Source organism: Dasypus novemcinctus, chromosome 12, assembly GCF_030445035.2.
Source record: "Dasypus novemcinctus isolate mDasNov1 chromosome 12, mDasNov1.1.hap2, whole genome shotgun sequence".
NCBI classification, from domain to species: Eukaryota; Metazoa; Chordata; class Mammalia; order Cingulata; family Dasypodidae; genus Dasypus; species Dasypus novemcinctus.
Genome location: NC_080684.1, coordinates 111,326,062 through 111,346,785, shown reverse-complemented (window position 1 = coordinate 111,346,785; position 20,724 = coordinate 111,326,062). Strand labels below are relative to the sequence as shown.

Below are 20,724 nucleotides of genomic sequence, written 5' to 3'. Positions count from 1 at the left end.
GCCTGTACCCTCCCCCTGGTTTTCACCCACCTGCCAGCAGCACCCATCTGCCCCCTGCCCACAGCCCCTGTGGGCCCCTCGAGCTGCCCTGACCCATCCCTCCACCGGCCCCTGGCCCGCAGAGTGCTCCCGCACCTGCCGCTCCCTCCGTCACAGCCAGCGGCCGGGGGTGGCCGAGCCGCCCCCGGGTGGCCGAGCTGCCCCCTGCCGCGGGGCAGGGTGGAGCTGCCGTTGTCCTCCGCTGCGGGCTGGGAGCCTGCCTGCGTGCCCAGTGAGGCGATGCTGCGCCTTCCTGCCCTGCGGGCCTCCAAGAGTCAATTTTATTACAAAGAACCGTATCAAAATAGATGAATCTGTGGAACAACGAAGAGACGCAGCTGCGGAAGGCGGGGGGCGTGGGCCCTCTCGGCGCCGCAGGTCTCAGGACGCAGCTGGAGGCGGCTCCACGTCCACAGGCGCGCCCGGCCCTCGGCGTGGCGGGGGCTCCCTGTCCTGGGTGTGTCACAAGTCCTCTCGGGGCGGGGGCTGTGCTGGCGCCTCTTCTTCCGTTTCTGTCGGGAAATACGCACGTCGCAAGAGAGCCCCAGGGGCCCGCTGGGCTTCGGGGCCACAGCCCAGGCGCGGGGACAGCGGCGCAGGTGACGAGCAGCCAGCGCCCACCCCTGCCCCGTCCACACCTGGGGACTCCTCTCCAGCCCCCTCGCCCCGCCGGGCTACCCCCCAGCCCCCCGGGGCAGGGCGCCGAGCCAGTGGCACCGGGGGGGCCGCGGCCCGGAAACCCCACCGGATCTTTCCTCCCCAGAACTTTCAGCTTTTCCCGGGGTTAGCGGGTAACCCTGGTTTCTGCCCCATCCTAAACGTGCTCACAGCGACGGCCCCACCCGGGAGTCCCAGGCCCGGCGGGAAGCCCGCCTCCCCACTCGGCGCAGCCCTGCAGGCTTGCCCTGGCTCCTGGGAGCCCCGGGCCACCTTGGCCAGCACAGGGGGGTGTGTCCCCTTCCCGACGCGGAGTCCCCTAGCAAGGGGCCGGCGTGGAAGCCCAGCGCCGAGGGAGGCGGCTGCACGACTCACCGCCCGCGGGCGGCATGCAGGCGTCCTCCGCCTCTTCGAAGCCCTCGGGACACACGCAGACAAAGCTCCCCGGTGTGTTGTAGCAGTTCTCCCGCTCCCGCCGGCATGCCTTCTCCGTTAGCGAGCACTCGTCGACGTCTAGGTGGAAGAGCCCGCGTTCGCGGATCGCCCCGTTTAGTGAACGCGCACACGCCGCGGGGCAAGGCTCCCACACCTCGAGGTGCGCATCTGGGGGTGGGGGTGGCAGGAAGAGCCGGGAGGGGCACCGGGCGGGAAGGGCAGGGGTGGTAGCCCAGGAGGCCCCGGGGTCTCCGCCCGCCCCGCGAGCCAGGACAGCGCGGTCAGGGCAGGCGTGGGCAGGGGTCCCTCCAGAGCTCCCGTCTCCCCGCGGGCCACTGACCTGTGCAGGCTCCGCTCTCCTTCGTGTAGCCGGGGACGCACTCCTTACACCCCGCCGGCCCCTTCCCCGTGCAGCCCACGCAGGTGGAGTCACACTCTGTAGACAAGGCAGCGGCTTCAGCCCCCCATCCTGCTCAGAACCCCAAAGCCCGACCCTGCCAGCGGGTCCAGAACCCCCGGCTCTGAGGAGCTGGTTTCCACTCATTAGCCGCTGGCGGAGGCAGCAGTGGATCCCGAGCCGAAGCCCAGATTCACTTCCGCTGATGCCACGACGCGCTCCTAAGGCACTGCCGGCCCCGCAAGCTGAGCGAAGACGCCCTGAGGAGGGGAAACGTGCAGCCGACTGTCACAACAGTCGCTTAAACCCCCTCCTTCAGGGGCCTGTTTGGAGCTCAAGAAGAGCAAGAGCTGGAGACACACGCAGGACTTCCAGCTCAGCTCCTGTCGTCACAGACGCTGCCGCACACACAGATACAAATCAAAACTACGCATCGGGGTCAGACCCCCCAGAGGGAGCCCTCGGATCTGCTGCTGCGGCCCCGCAGTCTTGACCAATTCTGTTAGTGGAGATTAACCCAAAGAAAGGGAGGAAGACCGAAAGGGCTGCACTACGGAGCCGCTCGAGGCTCGTGAGCGCGGCAGACAGGGAACGTAAACGTTCAACACGGGCCTGCTGGAGAAAATTGCCAACGACACGGGTGGCCTGAGTGTTACACAAGATGCAGAGAAGCACGTGGTGGACAAGGACATTCACGACACGCTGCTGGACGGCAGAAACAGGCAAGAAGGCGCTGCAAAACAAGACAAGACGGGCACGCCCAGAGGGATGCATCGCGAGCTGACAGTGCTTCCCCGACCGGGCCAAGGCTTAGTTCTCGTTTCTCCTTCTCAAGATACCGGGGTTTTCTGCAGCAGATATCAATTACTTACGTTGTGACCTTAAGTTTTTCAAAACAGGCAGAAAGAACAAAGGTCACACTAATAAATCACATGTAATGGTGGCACACGGACGGGGAAGGACGGGCGGGCGCACGGGAGCACGGCACCTTCGCAGGCGTACGAGCCGCCGACGTTCTCGCAGTACTGGGCGTCGCTGCAGGGCGGCGTCTCGGCCGCGCACTCGTCCACGTCTGCAACAGAAGCGCATAGTGGGGCTGTGAGGCGACACCGCGTCGCGGCTACCCTCGGCCCTCCCCCAGGATGCCGGGAACCTGCTGCGCGAGGCCGCGGGCTGACGGCGCCCGCGTCCACTCGCAGCCCCGAGGCAGTGGGCCGCCCCCGGCCTCAGGGCCCCGCAGCTCGCGCCCCCGCCTCTGACAACCTGCTAGGCTGCCGAGCAAACCAGCTCGCCCTTCGTCGTGCCCGCTGGAGGTGCGGGTTCCATCGCGGCCCCCACCCGTCCCCAATGCCCCTGCACACCAGGAGGGGCGCGCCGAGCCCTTACCCACGCAGGCGCCCTCCTGCTCGGCCCAGCCAACCTCGCACTCAAAGCAGTCCCTGCTGGTGGGGCCCCGGCAGGTCTTGCACGCCTCGTTGCAGACTGGGGGGCAGAGGTGTGCGCCTGGGTTGGGAGTGGGCCTCGGCACCTGCAGACCCTCCCTCGGGAACGGTCATGGGTGCAGAGGCCACTGGGACACCGGGCAGTTGGGGCCAGCAGGGCGGAAACAAACAGGAAAGTCCCAGGAGAGCAAGAGCACACAGAGACCGTTCTCGTGGCTCGAGCCGTGGGCAGGTCCAAGCGGGGACACAGGCCCGACAACAACAAAGTCCCAGCAGATCAGGACTGGGAGGACGTGTCCATGGTTGGCCCAAGTCACTCCGGCCCCCAGACTTGCCCCAGGTCCCAGCCCCGGGACCTGTCCAGGACCCTTTCTGAGGCCCACCTGCTGGGAGAGGCATGGGGGGCGAGGAAGCCTCTCGGGCGGGGTCCCCAGGGCCCACCGAGCCCACCCTCCGTCCTGTCCCTCACGTCCCCAGGCCCCGCTGGGCGGTGGCTCACAGGAGCCCTCGGCACTCCGCCTCGGGGACCAGCGGGCGCCGCGTCACCTGTGCACACGTTGTGCGTCTCGTTCCTCAGTGAGCTGAAGTAGCCGTCCGCGCACTCGGTACACAGCGCCCCGACGTAGCCCATGTGGCACTGGCAGCTCCCGTCCCCTTGCCTGCTGCCGTCTCCGCGGCAGTGGCCGTTCCCGCTGCAGGGCTGCCGCGCCCCGCCCTGGCACTCTGTGGGAGACACAGCCAGCTCTCGCCCCTGCACATGCCCTGCCCCAGCTGGGCAGGCCTGCGCTCCGGCACACGCGGGCCCTGCAGGGAAGGACACCGGCCGCAGGGCGCCCCCAGCCTCCCGCTTCCCCGCCAGAAACCCGGGGTCCTGGGGGGGTGCACGACCGCGCGGGAGAGAAACTCGCCACTGTGCCCAACACAGGGTGGCTGGGGGGCGTGCAGGAGGCGGCCGCGGCTGACGGACCTCTGGGCCTGGGGATGGCGTGGCACCAGTCCAGAGAGACCCCAGCTGCCTCCTTTTATGTGAGGTCCCAGGGCCAGGAGCAAAGCCGGGACGGCTACGTAGAAGCCGGCGCTTAACCACTGAGCCCCACTCGCCCCCGAGCTGGTACTGGCTGTTTGTTTGTTTTTAGGGGGCACTGGGAACTGAAGCCGGGACCACTAAGTGGGGAGCTGGTGCTCCACACTGAGCCACATCTGCTCCTCGAGGCAGCCTTTTGTTATGACTGAAAAGCAAGCTGCGGCTCGGGTTCCGCGCAGACCCTTCCCGTGCCACGGCCCGACAGACGCCCAGGGCAGCAGCCCCCGCAGGGTGGTCTGCACAAACCCACCGCTGGGCTCTGCGGTCCCAGAGCCGAAAGCACGATTGGATGAGGTGCCCCGAGGTCGCCGTCCCGACGAGGCTCTCCCCTAAAGGGGGGTGCTGGTGCAGATGGCACCCCCAGCAGGGCACCGTGGCGTCTTGGCCGCTCTGCCCCAGCTGACTAAAGCGAAGGAGACCCCGGAGGAGACGGGCACCCCACCCGCGCACGTGCCACCGCGGCCCCCTCGCAGCTGCGTCTCCTCCCGGGGCTCCCCCGGCACGCGACGACGGAGACGGGCTCTGACGGGCACCCTCCAAGCGCTTTCATCCTTCTCGCCGCTGCCGTGTCTGCGGGGAACAGCGCGGGCCCCAGGGCCGCCCCAGGGCAGAGCGTACCCAGGCAGTCGGGCCCGTACGTGCCAGGGGAGCAGCACACTTTCAGGGTCTCCACACAGAACCACTCCAGCAGGTCAGGGTGCTCCTTCTTCCTGGGGAGGAAAACGCGCTCCTTGGATGGTGCTCGTGGGACCTCCCAACAGAAGCGCAGCTAACAGGTGCCACGGGGCCCTGAGCACCCAGCGGGCGCCGGGTTCCTGCCAGCGATGCGCGGCCTGAGTGCCAGTGCCAGGGGACCCGATCGGCTGGCCTGAGGCTCATCCCACAGGGCGACTGGCCAGGGAAGGGGCCATGAGACCGAGTCCCACCCAGGACTGGGGGCCAGGGACCCAGCGCCCTGGGGGGCCCGTCCACTACAACCGCAGAGTGTGAGACCAGTGGCAGGATGGGAAGCGGGCCGGAGGGCAGATGCGCCCTCATCCTGACAGCCTGAAGTCGTTTCGAAATTAAGAAAGCGGCGGCCCTGCGGGCGGCACTCACGAGCCCAGCCACCAGGCCTCCAGCTGCTCCTCGTGCTCCTCCACCAGCCGGTTGCACTCGAAGTCGCTGCTCTCGCACAGCCGCTCCAGGATCTCCACCAGCCGGATCTCGCTGGAAGGTCCCAACAGCTGTCAGCCCCTGGGGAGGGGTCACAGCCCCCCAGGGCGGGCTCCTTGGCTCATTTAAGCCGAGCAGAGGCAGGGCTGGGGAGGGGCGCTAGCGCCTTAGAAAGGCCCGTGATAACAGGCTCAGTGGAGCCAAGAGGAGAGGCAGAGCTCAGGTGTCTGCCAGCCACGCTGGGGTGGGAGGAAGCAGGAGCGGGAGGGGGGGCAGGGGCAGGAGTGAGCGAGCACCCACCTGAACTCATACTTGGACAGCGTCTTCTCTTCCCAGGCTGTGTTTCCACCACCAAAGTTCTTCTTTGCAGTGTCCACCATTCCCTGCGAGGAAAGGTCCGTGTTAGGGACTCAGCACCCCCCCAGGGAACCCAGGGCCTCAGAGCTGCACCCCACCCAACTCCTCCACTGAACTCATCCATTAGCCCCTGTCCCTGCTGTCCAGGGACCCCCGCCCACCTGGCTAAGCTGGTCCGCCAGTCCTGGGGCCCCCGTCCACCTGGCTGAGCTCATCCTCAAGCCCCCAGGACCCCCACCCACATAACTGAGCTGGTCCACCAGCCCTGGGACCCCTGCCCACCTGCTTGAACCTGTCCTCTAGTCCTCAGGACTCCCATCCACCTGGCTGAGCTGATCCACCAGCCCGGGACCCCCGCCCACCTGCTTGAACTTGTCCACCAGCCCCCCGGGACCCCTGCCCACCTGCTTGAACTTGTCCTCCAGCCCCCAGGACTCCTGTTCACCTGGCTGAACCACCAGCCCCGGGACCCCTGTCCACCTGCTTGAACTTGTCCACCAGCCCCCAGGACTCCTGCCCAGCTGGTTGAACTTGTCCACCAGCCCCCGGGACCCCTGCCCATCTGCTTGAATGTGTCCTCCAGCCCCCAGAACTCCCGTCCACCTGGCTGAGCTGGTCCACCAGCCCCGGGACCCCCGCCCACCTGCTTCAACTTGTCCTCCAGCCCCCAGGACCCTTGCCCACCTGCTTCAACTTGTCCTCCAGCCCCCAGGACTCCCGTTCACCTGGCTGAACCACCAGCCCCGGGACCCCTGTCCACCTGCTTGAACTTGTCCACCAGCCCCCAGGACTCCTGCCCAGCTGGTTGAACTTGTCCACCAGCCCCCGGGACCCCTGCCCACCTGCTTGAACCTGTCCTCCAGCCCCGAAGACCCCCGCCCACCTGGCTGAGCCGGTCCACCAGCCCCGGGACCCCCGCCCACCTGCTTGAACTTGTCCACCAGCTCCCGGCACCGCTTGCAGGGCGTTGGGGTCTTGGCGGCGCCCGGCGCGGAGCGCAGCAGCTGCAGCAGCAGCAGGAGCCCCGGCGCGGCCGGGATCGGAAGGCGCATGGCGCGGGGCCGAGGCCGAGTACAGCCCTGGGAGCCGCGGCGGGCGCAGATGCGGGCCGACGGCACTCGCCGAGAGGCCGGAGGCGCCGCCAGCTCCGGCTCGGGGCCGCCCACCGCTCGCCGCCGGGCCGGCAGTTCCCGGGCCTACTCAGCTGTGCCGGTGACGCCCCGCCCAGCCAGCCAGCCCGCGCGCCGTCATTGGTCCATCGGATCCACCCCGTTCTGATGTGGCCCAATCCGGACTCGACACGAGCGGCGGCCAATGGGAAAGCCCCGGATCAGCGTCCTACCGGAAGAGGGTGGAGCGGGGGCGGGGACACACGAGCCCGACCCCGCGCCCCGCCCCCGAGCGTGCGGGTCCTCGGCGGCCATCTTTACTCCGGGCAGGGAGGGCGCTCCGCGCGACGGCGGCTGGGGCTTCCTGTGGCCATGTTAGGTTCGACAAGGCCTTCGCCTCCTTCCTGCTTCCGCTACCGCACTTCCGGCCGAGGGCTGGAGGGGTGGACGGGCTGCGAGGACGGCTCCTGGGGGCGGGCGAGGGAGCCGTGCGGCGAGGTCAGCGGGCGGGCGGCGAGGCCGGGGCGGTGGGCGAATGCGCGGCCCCGGGTCGCGGGGCGGGCGGCGCTGGCCGCGGTTCCTCGGGCCTCGTCCCACGAGCCAACGCGTGTCGGATGGAATGCGAGCGTCAGCCCCGGGCCGCCCCATGGCCGACGCGCAGCCCCTCGTACCATCACTTGGGGGGCAGGGCCGTCACCTGGGGGCCGGGCTGGGTCACCTGGGGGCCCGGCTTCCTTGTCTGCCTTTGAGGCATTTCCTCCCAGGTGGGAAGGGGTCAGTCACCTAAGTGCCAAACGCCTGATCAGGGAAACAGGGTATGCATCATCTGGGCTCTAGAGAACCTGACAGTGATGTGGGAGCAACCACCAGATGAAAGAAGCGCAGATAATGCAAAATTATACCTGGCCTTTGGCTGGCAGCAGGCCCGGTCTGCACCAGATAATTTTTGTTTCCAGCTGAGAGGTTGATAATTTGATTGTCTCGTTTGACGAGTTTAGTAGGGGCCATATAGTCCGAAAAGACCAGAATGCTCGGAGATCATTCCCCCTCTGAGGTGCTGTCTTGTGAAGACTGCCTAAGAGCGGAGCTTCCAGGGCTGTCTCGCCTCTGGTGTGCGCTAAGCCTGGTGCCCCGTGCTTCTCATCCACCCCCACCAGCCCCTGGCAGGGGGCCGCCCTCGCCCGTCGGGCGGCTGACTGGTTTTCTCCTTGCTGACGTGGCCCGGCGTGTCTTTCAGAGAGCCTGGCTCAGCCTTTCAAAAGAGCTGCTTCTGGCGGCGTGGTGCTCCACCTTCGCTACCAGAGGTCGCTGGTGCAAGGAGCCTGGGGGCTGGCAGGCTTGCATCAGTCTGCACGGGACGTCCTCACGTACACAATTCAAAAGTGAGAAACCTGTGCACCCCACGGCTTACGGAGTAGCCAGGTATGGAGTGTTCTTAGAGGCCTGCAGCAGCCATGAGCCCGTTTCAGGATTTCCTTCCTTTTAACTTAGCTACGATGCTTCTTATTTCTTTAAATAATTTTTTCTCCTAACGATGATAGTTGTTTTCCCCCCCCAGAACACAAGGAGTAGCATATGAATGTTCTGTCTTTTCCTCTTCATTACTGAAAACTAAGACACTGACATATGTTTCAGGAGAACTTAAGTCGGTGTGTTGAGATCTTGGACAGACTCTGTGACACCGCAGAGTTGGACAGACAGGCCCTACTCCCCAGGTCACTGGTCTGGCAGGGGAGATGGGCATCAAACCACCATTTGCTCAACACCAGTGAGCTCTGGAGGAGCTTTCCTGAAGTCCACAGACACCCGCAGCTGAGCCTGCGTGGGGCTGTTGAGAACGGGAGGTCGGGTGGGACTTTGTGGGTTCCCTCAGGCCCTTGCGAGAACTTTCGCTTTTACTGGGAGAGAGAAGGGAGCAGCAGAGGGTTGGGGACAGGAGCCATGCCCTCCCCCTTTGTCCTTCCCAGCCTCCTCAGAGCAGCCTAAAATCCTGTAACTGTAGGCTTCTGGAAAATTCTCAGGCTGGTCATGTGAGGTCTGGGAGCCAGGGGTGGGCACAGCTGTTGCAGGGGTCAGCAGTGGGCCTGGGGGCATCCGCCACTGTCCCTTCTGTATGGAGACGCTCCCCTGCTGTGGGCAGGGGGCTCCTTCCTAACGTGGCCCGTGGAGCTTTTTCTTTCCTCAACATCGAGTTTGTTATCTGGGAATGAGAGTAAGTTGTTCTTTTTTTATGAGAACTGCACGTTACTTTGCTAATTGTAAAGTTATTAAAGCCCTTTTATTCCTTGCCTCCCCCACCCCGCTTCCAGCAGTGCCATATCAAGTTGGGTTCCTCTTCCTTCTACTCTATGGATTCCTTCCGTACCGACTCCTTAGTTACGTTGTCGGAGAGTTGTGCTCTTCTAGGCCTCAGTCTAACCCAGAAGTCACTCTTCCTGGCCCGTGTGTGTTTTCTGATGGCATAAAATTAAACCCGTTTTAAGGTCCTTCAGAAATAAGAATCGTTTGAGGTTCTAGCTTCTCTCCCGAAATGGAAGGAGGTGTGGAAGCTAGACCAGTCCTGGTTTTCTTTGGAAGTTTCATGCTGTGGGTTCCCCCAGAGCCGTTCTGTGGTATTTGGGCTAGAGTTGTCACATCTGTGCGTGCCCTTGACGGACACGTGTGCACTTGGCTGTCTCCATGTTGCAGTTCCCGCCCGTGGGGCTGCCCTGGGGAGGCGCGCTCAGTGGCCCCTTGGCTCCCAGGTGAGCCGTGCAACGTCCCACCACTCCCAGGGTGGGCTTCCCGGAGGAAGCGCTGCGCCCGCCCCCGCCCCCGGGGCTGGTCTCCTTCGACCTCAGCTCAGTGCCCTCCGGTGCATCCCCCGCCGCCCCCTCGCAGCCGCCTCAGCGGTGCCACGGCAGCGCGGCCAGCTCACCCACTCCCTTAGGGACGTGAGCGTCATGAGGCACGAGGCCGGGCCCACCGTGGGCCTTTCCCCAGCAGGGGCTGCGCAGACAGCAGGCCCCAGGCTCCTCCTCTGGGGAGGTGGTCCCAGAGCTGGAGGCGCAGATCACCCGTGAAAACGTGAAAGGCGCCTCGAGCGCGAAGCTGACCTTTCAGCTTGTTAAACTTCCTGTTTCGGTGCATTTCCAGGGTTACAGGAAAGCTCAGACCGTAGGACCGAGGACACTAACGTAGGCACAGCTCTGGGACTTGGGGCTCCAGGCCTCCTCCTCGCAGGTGCCGCTGCAGCGGGCATAAACCGCAGACTGCTGGCCTGTGACTCCGTCGGGGCACGCGCAGCTCACGCCCAGAATGGCCGGGAAGAGGCCCCCGAGCAGGCAGGCCCTGCTGCTGGGACTGCTCATCGCCGTCGCCGCCGCCCACCTCGTCGCCTGTCCCTACACCAAGGTGGAGGAGAGCTTCAACCTGCAGGCCACGCACGACCTGCTGTTCCACCGCCTGGACCTGGACAAGGTGAGGCGCTAGGCCGCGGAGGGCGTGCGGCGGCGCGGCCTGGGCCCCCCTGCAGTGACGCCTCTTGCCCGCAGTACGATCACCACGAGTTCCCTGGCGTCGTCCCCAGGACGTTCCTGGGGCCCTTGCTCATCGCGGCGCTGTCCAGCCCTGCCGTCTGTGTGCTGTCGCTGCTGGACGTGTCCAAGTTCTACTCCCAGCTGACAGGTACGCACCTTTGCAAGGCGCCGCGACTGCCGGGCCGCCCCGTCCACCCTGCGCGGCCGGTTCAGGGCATGGGCATGCAGCGGCCTGTTGCACAGCCCAGCCTCGGCCGGTGGACGTGGGAAGTGAACGCTGGTGGGCTCCCTGGGCGCACTTTCACACACGGCCTTCCAGAGGTTTCCCTGTGACCCTAAGGGCACATTTGACTTTTTTAGACAAATTTGGAGCACCGTGTACGTTCTGCTCTGTATCTGGTTTTTCGGTCCACAGTCGCCAGCTCTCCACCTGCCCTTTGTCACGTCCCGAGCCCCGACTCCACGCGACTGCCCCAGCTGGCACAGGCCGTCCCTGCGGTCTGGCCCACTTGAGGAGCTTTAGGAAACCAGGTCCCTGGAGATGTGGGTCAGGAGGAGGGACCCTTCCCTGGAGCGGCCAGGCCAGCCGAGCTGGTCACGTGGTCTGAGAACTCCTCTGGGGGAGTCGGGCCGGTTCCAGCAAGAGGAGGTCCCAGAGGAGGCCTGTGCCAGGTCCCCTTTGCCCCGGAAGCTTCTGTCTATCCCAGCAGAGGTGGCTGAGAGATGGGAAGTTTGGCAGAGCTATTGGGCAGACTCAGGGGTTCCCTGCCAGGGAGGGGTGGGGAGTGGGGAGTTCCCAGCTCTGGGTGGGCCTGCAGAGGGCTCCATGAGATGGACACATGCCTCTCGTGGGAACTGAAGCCCTTCACTCACACAGGCGATCTGGGGTCACGGGTGCACTGGGCACCTGCCAGAGACAGAAAAGTACCTTCTGGAAAAAGCTGGCTTCATCCAGGACTCAGGATATCACCACAGCTTTTCATAAGCAGTGTCCAGCCCTCGGAAGGAGCCAGGCAGTGGCAGTCCAGGTGCTGGAGTTAGAAGACAGACTTGTAGCTCAAGGTGTCGAAGGAAGTAAAAGGCAAGTTGAGGAAAACTGTCAGATGCTGTGAACCATGAAAAGAACCCAAACAAGAGTCCCAGAATGGAAAAGCTCAGGAACTGAAATGAAGTTGGGTCTGTTTGCCGGCAGAGTTGATCATACCCAGAAAGACTCACGAGCCGTAAGAGGGGTGAGCGCAGAGTGAATGGACAGGAGGCTCAGACGGTGGCTAAGCGGGGGGACCCCTCAGTCCCCTTGCGTGGGGTCACAGAGGAGAGAGGAGGGGGTGACGAGATGGCGAGCCGCAGGTTCAAGAAGCTCAGCGACTCCAGCAGCAGCACATCCGTGGACATTGAAAACCAAGGCAGGAAATCTGGGGAGCGCCCGGTGGAGGCGTCAGTGGCGCTCGAAGGTGTGGCTCCTGGAGACCCCGGGTGTTAGGTTGAGTCCCCCAGGGCCACGCGCTCGCCTCCTCAGGCCCTGCGGGTGAACTCGCTTGTAGACAGAGCTTTTTAATTTATTTGTTTATTTATATATTTTTCTTTAACAAAGCAGTTTTACTGATACGTTAGATGGAGCTTTGACGGTGGTAGTTCAGGTGAGGCTGGCGTGGGCCTCGGTGCAGACGACTGCAGGGAGCTGGACGTGGCAGTGGGGGAAGAGGCCGAGGGCCACGCGGCGCAGTGGGGCCCGGGTTACCGCTCACCACCAGGCCACCACGTGACGCTACAGACTTGGGAGAAAGCACAGCCTGCCGACACCTTGATTCTGGGCCACGAGCCTCGAGAGCTGCGAGACGACGAATGCTGGTTGTTGAAATCACCCGGCCTGAGCCGTCCTCACGGCGCCCTGGTGAACTCAGACGCCAGCAAGGCTGGAACAGACGACTCCAGACCTGGGCTGGGGAGAGAGCGCTGCTCCGCTTCCTCCTGTACTGAAGGCGATGGCATCAGGAACAGCCTGGGCCGAGTACAGCAGAGAACTTAAAGTGGGCGGTTTTCTAGAAGAACATAGCTTTATCAGACAGAAACAAAGTGGCATTGGGGCGCTGCCGGCCTCCTGCTGAGAACGTGTGGGGGAGCAGGACCGGCCGGTTCTCCCTTCCAGGGCGTGAGCCTGGAGCTCTGCCCTGCCAGCCTCACCTCTGAACCAGAGCCTGATGGGGGCAGGTCCCGTGCCAGGCTCGTGGACATAGGTGGAGAGAACACTGAAAAAACAGGCGCCTGAACTCAGCAACACGGGAAAGGCCCTGGCGCCCAGGAGGGCCTGCGGTGGCCAGGCTGGACACACACAAATCCACTGTGTTGCATGTTCCCAAGGAGAGGGGGCGCTCAGCTCACCAGCCCCAGGAGGAGCCTTTGGTCTCCTCACGGCAACGCCTGTGGCAAGTGGACGGGAGCCCGGGCCGATGGCAGGTGTCGCCGCTCCCGCTCGCAGCGTGGCCTGGAGAGCCGACCTCGGAGGCGAGGCCCCTTCCCGCCTCCTGGAGTACCCGGCCAGGCAGTAAGGAGGAAAAAGGGAAGAAAGGGCGGTGTAGAGGTCGAGAGGAGAAACAACGTTCATCGCAAACGGACGTCCAGAAGAACTGACACACAGACACTTGGAATTAATAAGACGAGCAGGACGGTTGGTCCAAGGTCAAGGTGTGCAAATACAGCAGCAGATGAGGGAGGCGGGACGTTCCATTCGTGCCGCCACCTGAAGAGCTCATACACCTCACATCACAGCAGAGATTTTTCAAGACTTCACGCAGAACACAGAGATGTTACTGAGAGCAGGTAGAGGAAATAGCGTACTTGTGGGAGGGTAAACACTGTAACCAAACCAGACTTTGGCCTTTGGTGGAAATGGGTTGGCGTGCAGCGGGCAGCGAACAAACAGGACAATCAGAGGACGTGAGAGCCTCATAGCTACGGGGACGGCATTTTAAGCAGCGCAGCATGGACATGGGCAGGGCAGGAAGTCGGGGAATGGACCTGGGCTCTGGGACGCCCCCGCGGGGCATGGGCGCTGACCCTCGCACCCTCGAGGCACCCTGGGCTAGACGCCTGCCTGGGAAGAATGACCCCGAGGACAGAACAGATCCTGAGCCCGGCACGCGACCCCGTAAAACCTCCAGGTGGACTGTTGGTGAAAGTGTGGCCAGTATGGAGAGGCCGCTGGGGACACAGGAGCCCCCCGTGGCCTTGGGGTGCAGCGAGACCCTCAGCCCACCACCTGGGAGGGTTCGGACGCGCTGGCTGAGACGAAAGCCGGGAACGGCTGTGTGGACCTGAAGCCCACGTGCTCCTGCGAGAAGCTTCTCTGACGGAGGGTGGGGTGGTGGGGTAGCACCTCGTGGGGCAGCGGCCTCGGGGGCCCGGGGAGGCAAGGGTGGACTGTGCGGTAGGACCCCAGGCAGACCTGAGCCGGGGACCCTCCTGCCAGCTCAGCCCCCCGTGCTGCCAGGAAGGGGCCGCTCCCCGTCGCCCGCACGGCCGCAGGAGCCCGTCCCCAAGACCCTCGCCGTGTTGGGGTTGACGCAGCCGGGGAGGCCTGGAAGCACCCGAGGGCGGCTCGCCTGTTCCCGCAAGCTCTCCCCGCCCCCCTCACAGGACCGTACTTAGGGACCAGAGTGCGGGGGGGGGGGGCGCAGGAGGATGCTCCCCACCCCCCGCGCCCCAGTGGCGGCCTTGGAAGGGGGCAGCTGGGCACTTCCCGCTGGGGCGGGCCTGGGGCGGCGCCTGACCGCATGTTCTGGTCCAGTCAGGGCGGTCCTTGGGCTCGGCGTGCTCTCCGGCCTCTGGGCGCTGCAGAAGGAGGTGCGGCGGCAGTTCGGGGGCCCGGTGGCCGCGCTGTTCTGCTGGCTGACGGCCACGCAGTTCCACGTCATGTTCTACTGCACGCGCCCGCTGCCCAACGTGCTGGCCCTGCCCCTGGGTGCGTACAGCGGGCAGGGCCGGGGGGCCGGGGGCCAGGGGGCCAGCGTGGGGGTGGGGCCAGGTGGGGGGAACAGCGTGGAGGCGGGGCCGGGGGGCTGGGGGCCAGGGGGCCAGCGTGGGGGTGGGGCCGGGGTGGGGAACAGCACGGAGGCGGGGGCGGGGGGCTGGGGGCCGGGCACAGCCTTGCGTAGCGACGGGCATTGTGGTACGAGAACCCGGGGCTCTGCTCTCAGGCCTGGGCTCACCCGTGGCACTCAGGGTTCGCCCCATCACCCCAGTGCCCCCCGGTGGGGGTGGCCAGGAACGCACCTGGGGGGTGGGGAGGGCAGGGGTCGCCCTGAGCACCCTCCCGCCTCCCCACCTGCCCCCGCAGTGCTGTGGGCGCTGGCGGCCTGGCTGCGGCAGCAGTGGGCGCGCTTCCTGTGGCTCTCGGCTCTGGCCATCGTCGTCCTCCGCGCGGAGCTGAGCCTGTTCCTGGGCCTCCTGCTGCTCTGGGCGCTGGGCGCGAGGAAGGTCTCCCTGAGGCGCGTGCTCGGCCATGCCGCCCCCGCGGGCGCCGTCTGCCTGGGTGAGTCGGTCTTGCCGTGGGGACGCGCCCACCAGACTCCGGTTCTGCGTGTGGGGGAGGAGGAGCTGGGGGCTTCTCTCCCGGGAGGGCGGCTGCACCTCCAGCGGCGCTGGCTTCCTCGTCCACGCGGCCCAGGGCACCTGCGCACACCCTGGGGGAGCCCTGACCGCGTCCCGCTGGCCATCGGCGGCCAGGGCTGCCCGCCCTGCCCTGTCCCGCGCCCTCCCCCGAGCTCCATGACAGCAGGAGAAACCAAGCGGCCACCGCTGACGGCGGCACCTGCCCCGCGAAGGACGTGTGAGGACGGGAACGTGGCGCCACCAGCCAGCGTGCGCGGCCCTGAGCCACTCTGTTTGCGTTACCAGGCCTGACGGTCGCCGTGGACTCGTATTTTTGGCGCTACCTTGTCTGGCCAGAAGGACAAGTCTTCTGGTTTAACACCGTGATGAACAAAAGCTCCAACTGGGGTGTATCCTTTCTGCGGCTGCGAGGTGCGCTGGCCTGTGGCAGCCCGGGGAGGCGGTGCTCGGCTGAGTGCAGCCCCGGGCCCAAGACCCCCGGCCCCGCTCTCCCGGGCCTCTCCTGGCTCCTGCCGCGGGTGTGCCTATCGGGGCCCTCTCGCCCCGCGGCTGAGCTGGCTCCCCACCGCCAGGCGGTGACCACTGGGGCTGAGAGGTAGGGGGGCCCGGCGCCGAGCGCGCGTCCTCCTTAACCCCCAGACCTCCCCGCTGCTGTGGTACTTCTACTCGGCGCTGCCGCGCGCCCTGGGCTGCAGCGTCCTCTTCGTGCCCCTGGGCCTGGGGGACTGGCGGGCCCGCGTGCTGGCGCTGCTGGCGGTGGGCTTCGTGGGCCTCTACTCCCTCCTGCCCCACAAGGAGCTGCGGTTCGTCATCTACGCCATCCCTGTCCTCAACATCGTGGCTGCCCGTGGCTGCGCCTGCGTGTGAGTGCCTGGTCAGCTCCATGCCCTGGGGCTGGCGGCGTCCTCGTGCCCCACGCTGGGTGCCAGCCACTCGAGGGGGGAGCACTGCACAGAGAGCCCCACACGGGGCACCGCGCCCTGGCAGGCGAGCGGGCGAGGGTCCGGGGCAGGAGGACACTGGGTGGGCGAGGGCACAGGGTGGGAGGGTTCCGCCCACCAGGTGCGAGGTTTGTGTGTGGGGGCACAAGGTCGCTGCCCGGGAAGGCCAGGTCAGTGGAAGGCTTTGGGCCGGGTGCAGGGAGGCCCAGGGAGGGCGGGGCCTCGCCATGGTGAGAAGGGTGCTGGGCGGAGTAGGCGAGCTGCGGAGGGGGTCTCGGGGTCCGCGGCACGCAGGGTCCAGCAGAGGTGAAGGCTGGAGCCAGCCGGCTGGAGGGGACAGACCGCAGGCAGCCGACGGCTGAGCGCTGGCCATTGGCTCAACTGGACGCCAGGGGCGGAGCCGGGGGCAGGGGCGGGGAGGGCAGGGCCCCGGGCAGTGGGAGGTGCCCGCGGTCTGGGGGCGGGGGAGGGCGCTCTGCTCTCACGCAGGCCCTTTGGGGCCGCTCTCTCTCCTGTGTCTGTGGCCTCCTCCTTCAGGAGTCGCGCGTGGCCCCGACCTTGTGGGCTGAGCCCGGGCCGTGTTCCTGAAAGCCTTGGGTCGAGCCCGTCGAGGGCTGGGGGACAGGTCGTTCCACCGCCTCCGCCACTGGCCGTGCATGGACTCAGCCCACAGGCCAGACCCGGCCTCGGCCACCGCGCGGGGAGCGTGTGGGAGGGTTCTGGGGTTCCGGCGTGTGCTTTCACTGAGCGCCCAGGAAAACCTCGCGTGGCCTTCTGGCGTTTTCGCTGTTCTTAGACGTGGGGAGGTGCGTCCCGGAGGTGTGTCCTGCCGCGCGTGCTCTTGGCAGCCGTTCCTCTCTTACAGCCTGAACAGCTCCAGGAAGCCCTGGCTCTGCAGGGCGGGCTCCGCCCTCGTCGTGGGACACCTGCTCGCCAACGCTGCATACACAGCCACCGCCCTGTATGTGTCCCACTTCAACTACCCTGGCGGCGTGGCCATGTGGCGGTTGCATGAGCTGGTGCCCCCCCAGACAGGTAGGCAGGCGGGTGGCGGCAGGGACGGCTGCGGGGAGGGCTGCAGGGAGCCCTGCTGAGCGCCCGGCCTTCCACAGCCGTCTCTCTGCACATCGATGTGGCTGCTGCGCAGACGGGCGTGTCCCGGTTTTTGGAAGTCAACCCGGGCTGGAGGTACGTTCCGGCGTGTCTTGTAGCTCCGTGGCTCTGGCCACGCGTGCGTGGGCGGCGTTGCTTCCCGGGGTGGGGAGGGGCCGGCCGGGTCCGGGGGCTCGCGTGATGCGCGCTCTTCTTGCAGCTACGACAAGCGGGAGGGCGTGCCGCCCGGTGCAGAGCACATGCTGGCCTACTCGCACCTGCTGGCGGCGGCGGCCCCCGCGCTGCTGGCCCCGTACGCGCACACGCACCGGGTCCTGGCCAGTGTCGCGGGCACCAGCGGCGTGAGCCTGAACCTGACCCGGCTGCCGCCCTTCGACCTCAACCTGCAGCCGAAATTGGTGCTTCTGGAGCGCCTCTGAGGGGCTGTCCCCCGGGAACACCGGCCTGTGGACTCCAGCCACGAGACGACACGGGGAGAGCCCACCACCACGGGCACCCCGTTTCCAGGCAGTGTGCTGCCCGACAGGCGCGTCCGCTCCCGGGAGGCGGCGCCGGGCTCCCCGGCCGCAGGGCTGTGCGCCGCTGCGTGGGCTGTGGGCTCCCGTGGCCTGAGAGGCGTCTGGACGGAGGGCCCGGGTCTCGGGAATGGGGGGAGCGCCGCGTCCAGGGCTGCAGAGGAGCCCCCAGAGAGTTCAGGGTGAATGTTTGCCGCTAAACGTGCTGAAAACCGAAAGAATAAAAAGGCCAGTTTCCTCCCGGGAGGCAGCACGTGGTCGTTCCCGGACTGGCCGACCCTGGCGACCCCTTGGGTAGTGGTCCTGGCTTCCTTCGCCTCCCTGAGCGCTCGCGAGGCGTTTGCGGTGTGTCGGTGTGTCGGACGCGGCGGGCGCAGGAGGCAGGGGCCTGGGCCGCGCGGGCGGGTGTGTACCACTGGCCTTCCGGAGCCCGTGGAGAGCGCCCTGAGCCTCGCCGCGCAGCCGCGTGCTTCCCGCCGCGCAGGCTCTGATGCCGCACACGGTCGTCCTCCACATGCCGCCCACCCTCGTCTGGCGAACTGACCCAGTCCAGGACCCCACGGCGTCTCTGTCCAGGCCAGGATCAGCTGCCGCGTCCAGGGCCTCGTCTCCTCGGCCTCTCCCACCTGGAAGGTTCCACGGGCTCTCCCTGGTCCTTGATGGCACCGGCGTTCTGCAGTGCCCCTCCGGGGCTGGAGCGTCGGCGGCCCGGGCGAGGCAGCGGCTCTTCCCGCCTTAAAGCGGCTGTGTCCTGTGCAGACCCTTCCACTCGCCCCTCGGGGCGCTCCCCCTCGCGGGCCCCCGCCTGGACTTGGCCGTCGTGGCTGTAAGACCCACGACCCGTCTGCCGGCCCTCGCCTGGGTCAGCGCGAGCAGCAAGCGCCTCCCCCCTCCCCCTTGCCCACCCCTCGGCCTCGCGTCCCGGCCCCCGTCACCTGCCTCGGCCGCTGTGGGCGGGCAAGCCCTCCGCAGCGCCCCTGGCCTTGAGTGGGCGCCGCGCGGGGCCTGCCCCGAGGGGTGGAGCGAGGGAACGGTGGGACTCGTGGGAGCTTTTTGTGGATCCCAGAAAAGATCCGCCCTCGGAGCTCACGGGTTCCCCGCAGAGCCGCGTAGACGGGCCCTCAGGGCGGGCGGGGGCCTCTCCCGGGACCCTGTAAACGGAGGCATAAAAGCCTCAGGCGCAGAAGGCGGCAGAGACCAGCGCGAGAGGCTGGGGGGCCCCGGAACCCCGGGGCTGGGGGCGGGGCGGGGGCGTCAGGGCGCCCGGGCCTCCCGCGCACCTGAACTGGACCTTCCCCTACCGGCGCCGCGCGCCTTCAGCCCGCTACGTTCCCCCTGAAACCGCCAACCCACTCCCGGCGCGTGGTCCCAGCAGCTCCCAGCAAACCCCGGCGGCGCGGTGCGCCTCGGGCACCCGCGCCACGTTGGCGACGCCCCGCGCAGGGCCGCCCCGGCGTCCCCGCTGCCTCCCCGCTGCTCGCACCCGAGCGGCCCGGGCGGCTTGGCCGCGTCCCGCCCGCTGCCGAGAGGCCGGGGTTCCCCTCGCCGCCGCCCCGGGCTTTCCGTGGAAGACGCAGGCGGGTCGCGCTTCCGGGCTGACGTTTGCCTTCGGCCTTGTCCCCCCGCCCCCCGCACACAGCGCATCCGCAGGAAACGAGCAGCCTCAGCACCCCAGGGCCGAGCGGGAGCAGCCCGCGCCCCGCGCCCCGCGCCCCGCGCCCCGCGCCCCGCGCCCCGCGCCGCCCTCTGCGCTGTCCCCCCTTGTCACGCGGGAGGCGGCGCGCTCTGGGAAGCTCGCTGGCACTTGGCCTCTTCCACTAAACAGCATCTCCCTGGATCACCCCGCGTCTGCCCGTGGGGACGGAGCCCTGCGTTGACGCACGGACACGCGCCACCGCAGGATGCGGGGCTCCGGGGAGCGGCTGATCTCCTGCGTCTGGACTTCTCCGTAGCGTCTACAATTCTGAAGTTTTAGACCCTGCTGTACTGAATAACCTAGGACCCTTTTATTTTCGTACCACTGGAGGCGCGTGCGCGGGGTAGAGCCCCGGTGTGGGACGCTGGGTCAGAGGGTGTAGGCAGGTCCCCGGCGCCCCGCAGCGCCGTCCTGCGCCCCCAGCCCCCAGGACACGTGCTCGCGCTTGCGAGCTGAAGGGTGAGTGACAGCAGCACGGCCAAGTGCGGCTTTTTACGGCTCCTGCGGGTGACACTGGCCTCCTTTTCATCAGCTTTCACACCATTTTATATCTTATTATGGATTGACTGTTCACAACTTTTGTCCATTTTTCTATTAGATTTGTGGTCATTTTCCCTCATTTTATAAGCTTTATTAGGGATATTGGCTCTTTATCTCTAATATTTAGTGCAAATAATTACTCTGTCATTTGTCTATCAAGTCCGTCCTCTCATTTTTGTGTTTCCTTAACCGCACCGGGTTTTAAATCATACTTTCTGTGCGTTTCCCTGGACTCAGCCTAGAGAAGCTGAGCAGTGTTTTCTTCCAGCCCCACCCCCAGCTCCACGGGGCTCTGGACACCTGTCCTTCTGGAGTCGGTTTCCGTGGGTCCATTTTCTTTCCCAAGTGGGTCATCAGCTGTGCCCGTTCCACTTACTAAAAAGCCCGCCTTTGCCTGGAGGCTCGCGCTGTCGTGTAGCCGTCTCCGTGCCACCGGGTCATCTCTGGACGTTCCTTCCTGGTCATCATGGGCCGGTCTGCCCAGGGCCTGGAACCTTCCTTCCCGAGCCCAGCGGGACAAGCTCCTCAGCCTCGAGCTGCTCCGAGGGCCGGCTCGGGGCGTCATGCTCCCGCTGCGGCCGCCAGTGCCCCTCGAGCCCCTGCACCGCAGGTCAGGGCGCAGCTCCGCGTCCCGTGTCCTGGCTTGGACGGCTCCGCAGGAGGCAGAGGCCCCCCACTGACCAAGTCCCGTCGGGAGCAGGAACGGGTCACTCGCAGTCCTTCTCTTCTGGGGCTTCACAAGAGCTTCACGCCATCCCCCTCGGCCACGCCGTGGTGAGGACACAGGGCCGCTCCGTACCTTTCGCGCCGCCCCCCAGGCCAGCAGACCCACTGACCTGCTTTCTGGCATGAGTTTTGCCTTTTTAAGAGTTTCATAAAAAAGGAACATACAGTACATACTGTGTGGGGTTTACCTTTTTTCACTTAGCATGTTTTTAAGGTTCGTTCACGTTGCATTTATCTATTTACAAGTGCAGTAGTCTGGAGCTTCAGGTACCCCCAAAAAACATGTTCTTTCATCTCTTTCTGTGGGTGTGAACCCACTGTAAGCAGGACCTTTGGATGAGGCCACTTTGGTTAACAAGTGACCCCACCTCGGTCCATGGGTAAAATCC

General features: G+C 66.1%; 2 protein-coding genes across 2 annotated transcripts; one reads left to right on the top strand and one right to left on the bottom strand.

The window, feature by feature from the left end:
* Window positions 1–289: 289 nt before the first annotated feature.
* CRELD2 (cysteine rich with EGF like domains 2) lies at window positions 290–6,763 on the bottom strand. The gene is made up of 10 exons (XM_004458168.5): window positions 6,490–6,763; window positions 5,510–5,592; window positions 5,153–5,263; window positions 4,673–4,764; window positions 3,517–3,693; window positions 2,915–3,010; window positions 2,517–2,600; window positions 1,472–1,567; window positions 1,072–1,209; window positions 290–551 (listed from the first exon to the last, which is right to left on the bottom strand). The coding sequence occupies exons 1-10, from the start codon at window positions 6,616–6,618 to the stop codon at window positions 502–504; spliced, it is 1,056 nt and encodes a 351-aa protein (XP_004458225.2). The 5' UTR covers window positions 6,619–6,763; the 3' UTR covers window positions 290–501.
* Window positions 6,764–7,067: 304 nt separating this feature from the next.
* On the top strand, window positions 7,068–17,421 carry ALG12 (ALG12 alpha-1,6-mannosyltransferase). Its single transcript, XM_058308968.2, has 11 exons — window positions 7,068–7,173; window positions 7,913–8,097; window positions 9,811–10,134; window positions 10,209–10,341; window positions 13,981–14,154; window positions 14,530–14,724; window positions 15,090–15,193; window positions 15,444–15,667; window positions 16,611–16,780; window positions 16,858–16,933; window positions 17,058–17,421. Exons 3-11 carry the CDS (start codon window positions 9,973–9,975, stop codon window positions 17,275–17,277), a joined length of 1,458 nt encoding a protein of 485 aa, XP_058164951.1. The 5' UTR covers window positions 7,068–7,173; window positions 7,913–8,097; window positions 9,811–9,972; the 3' UTR covers window positions 17,278–17,421.
* Window positions 17,422–20,724: the final 3,303 nt, after the last annotated feature.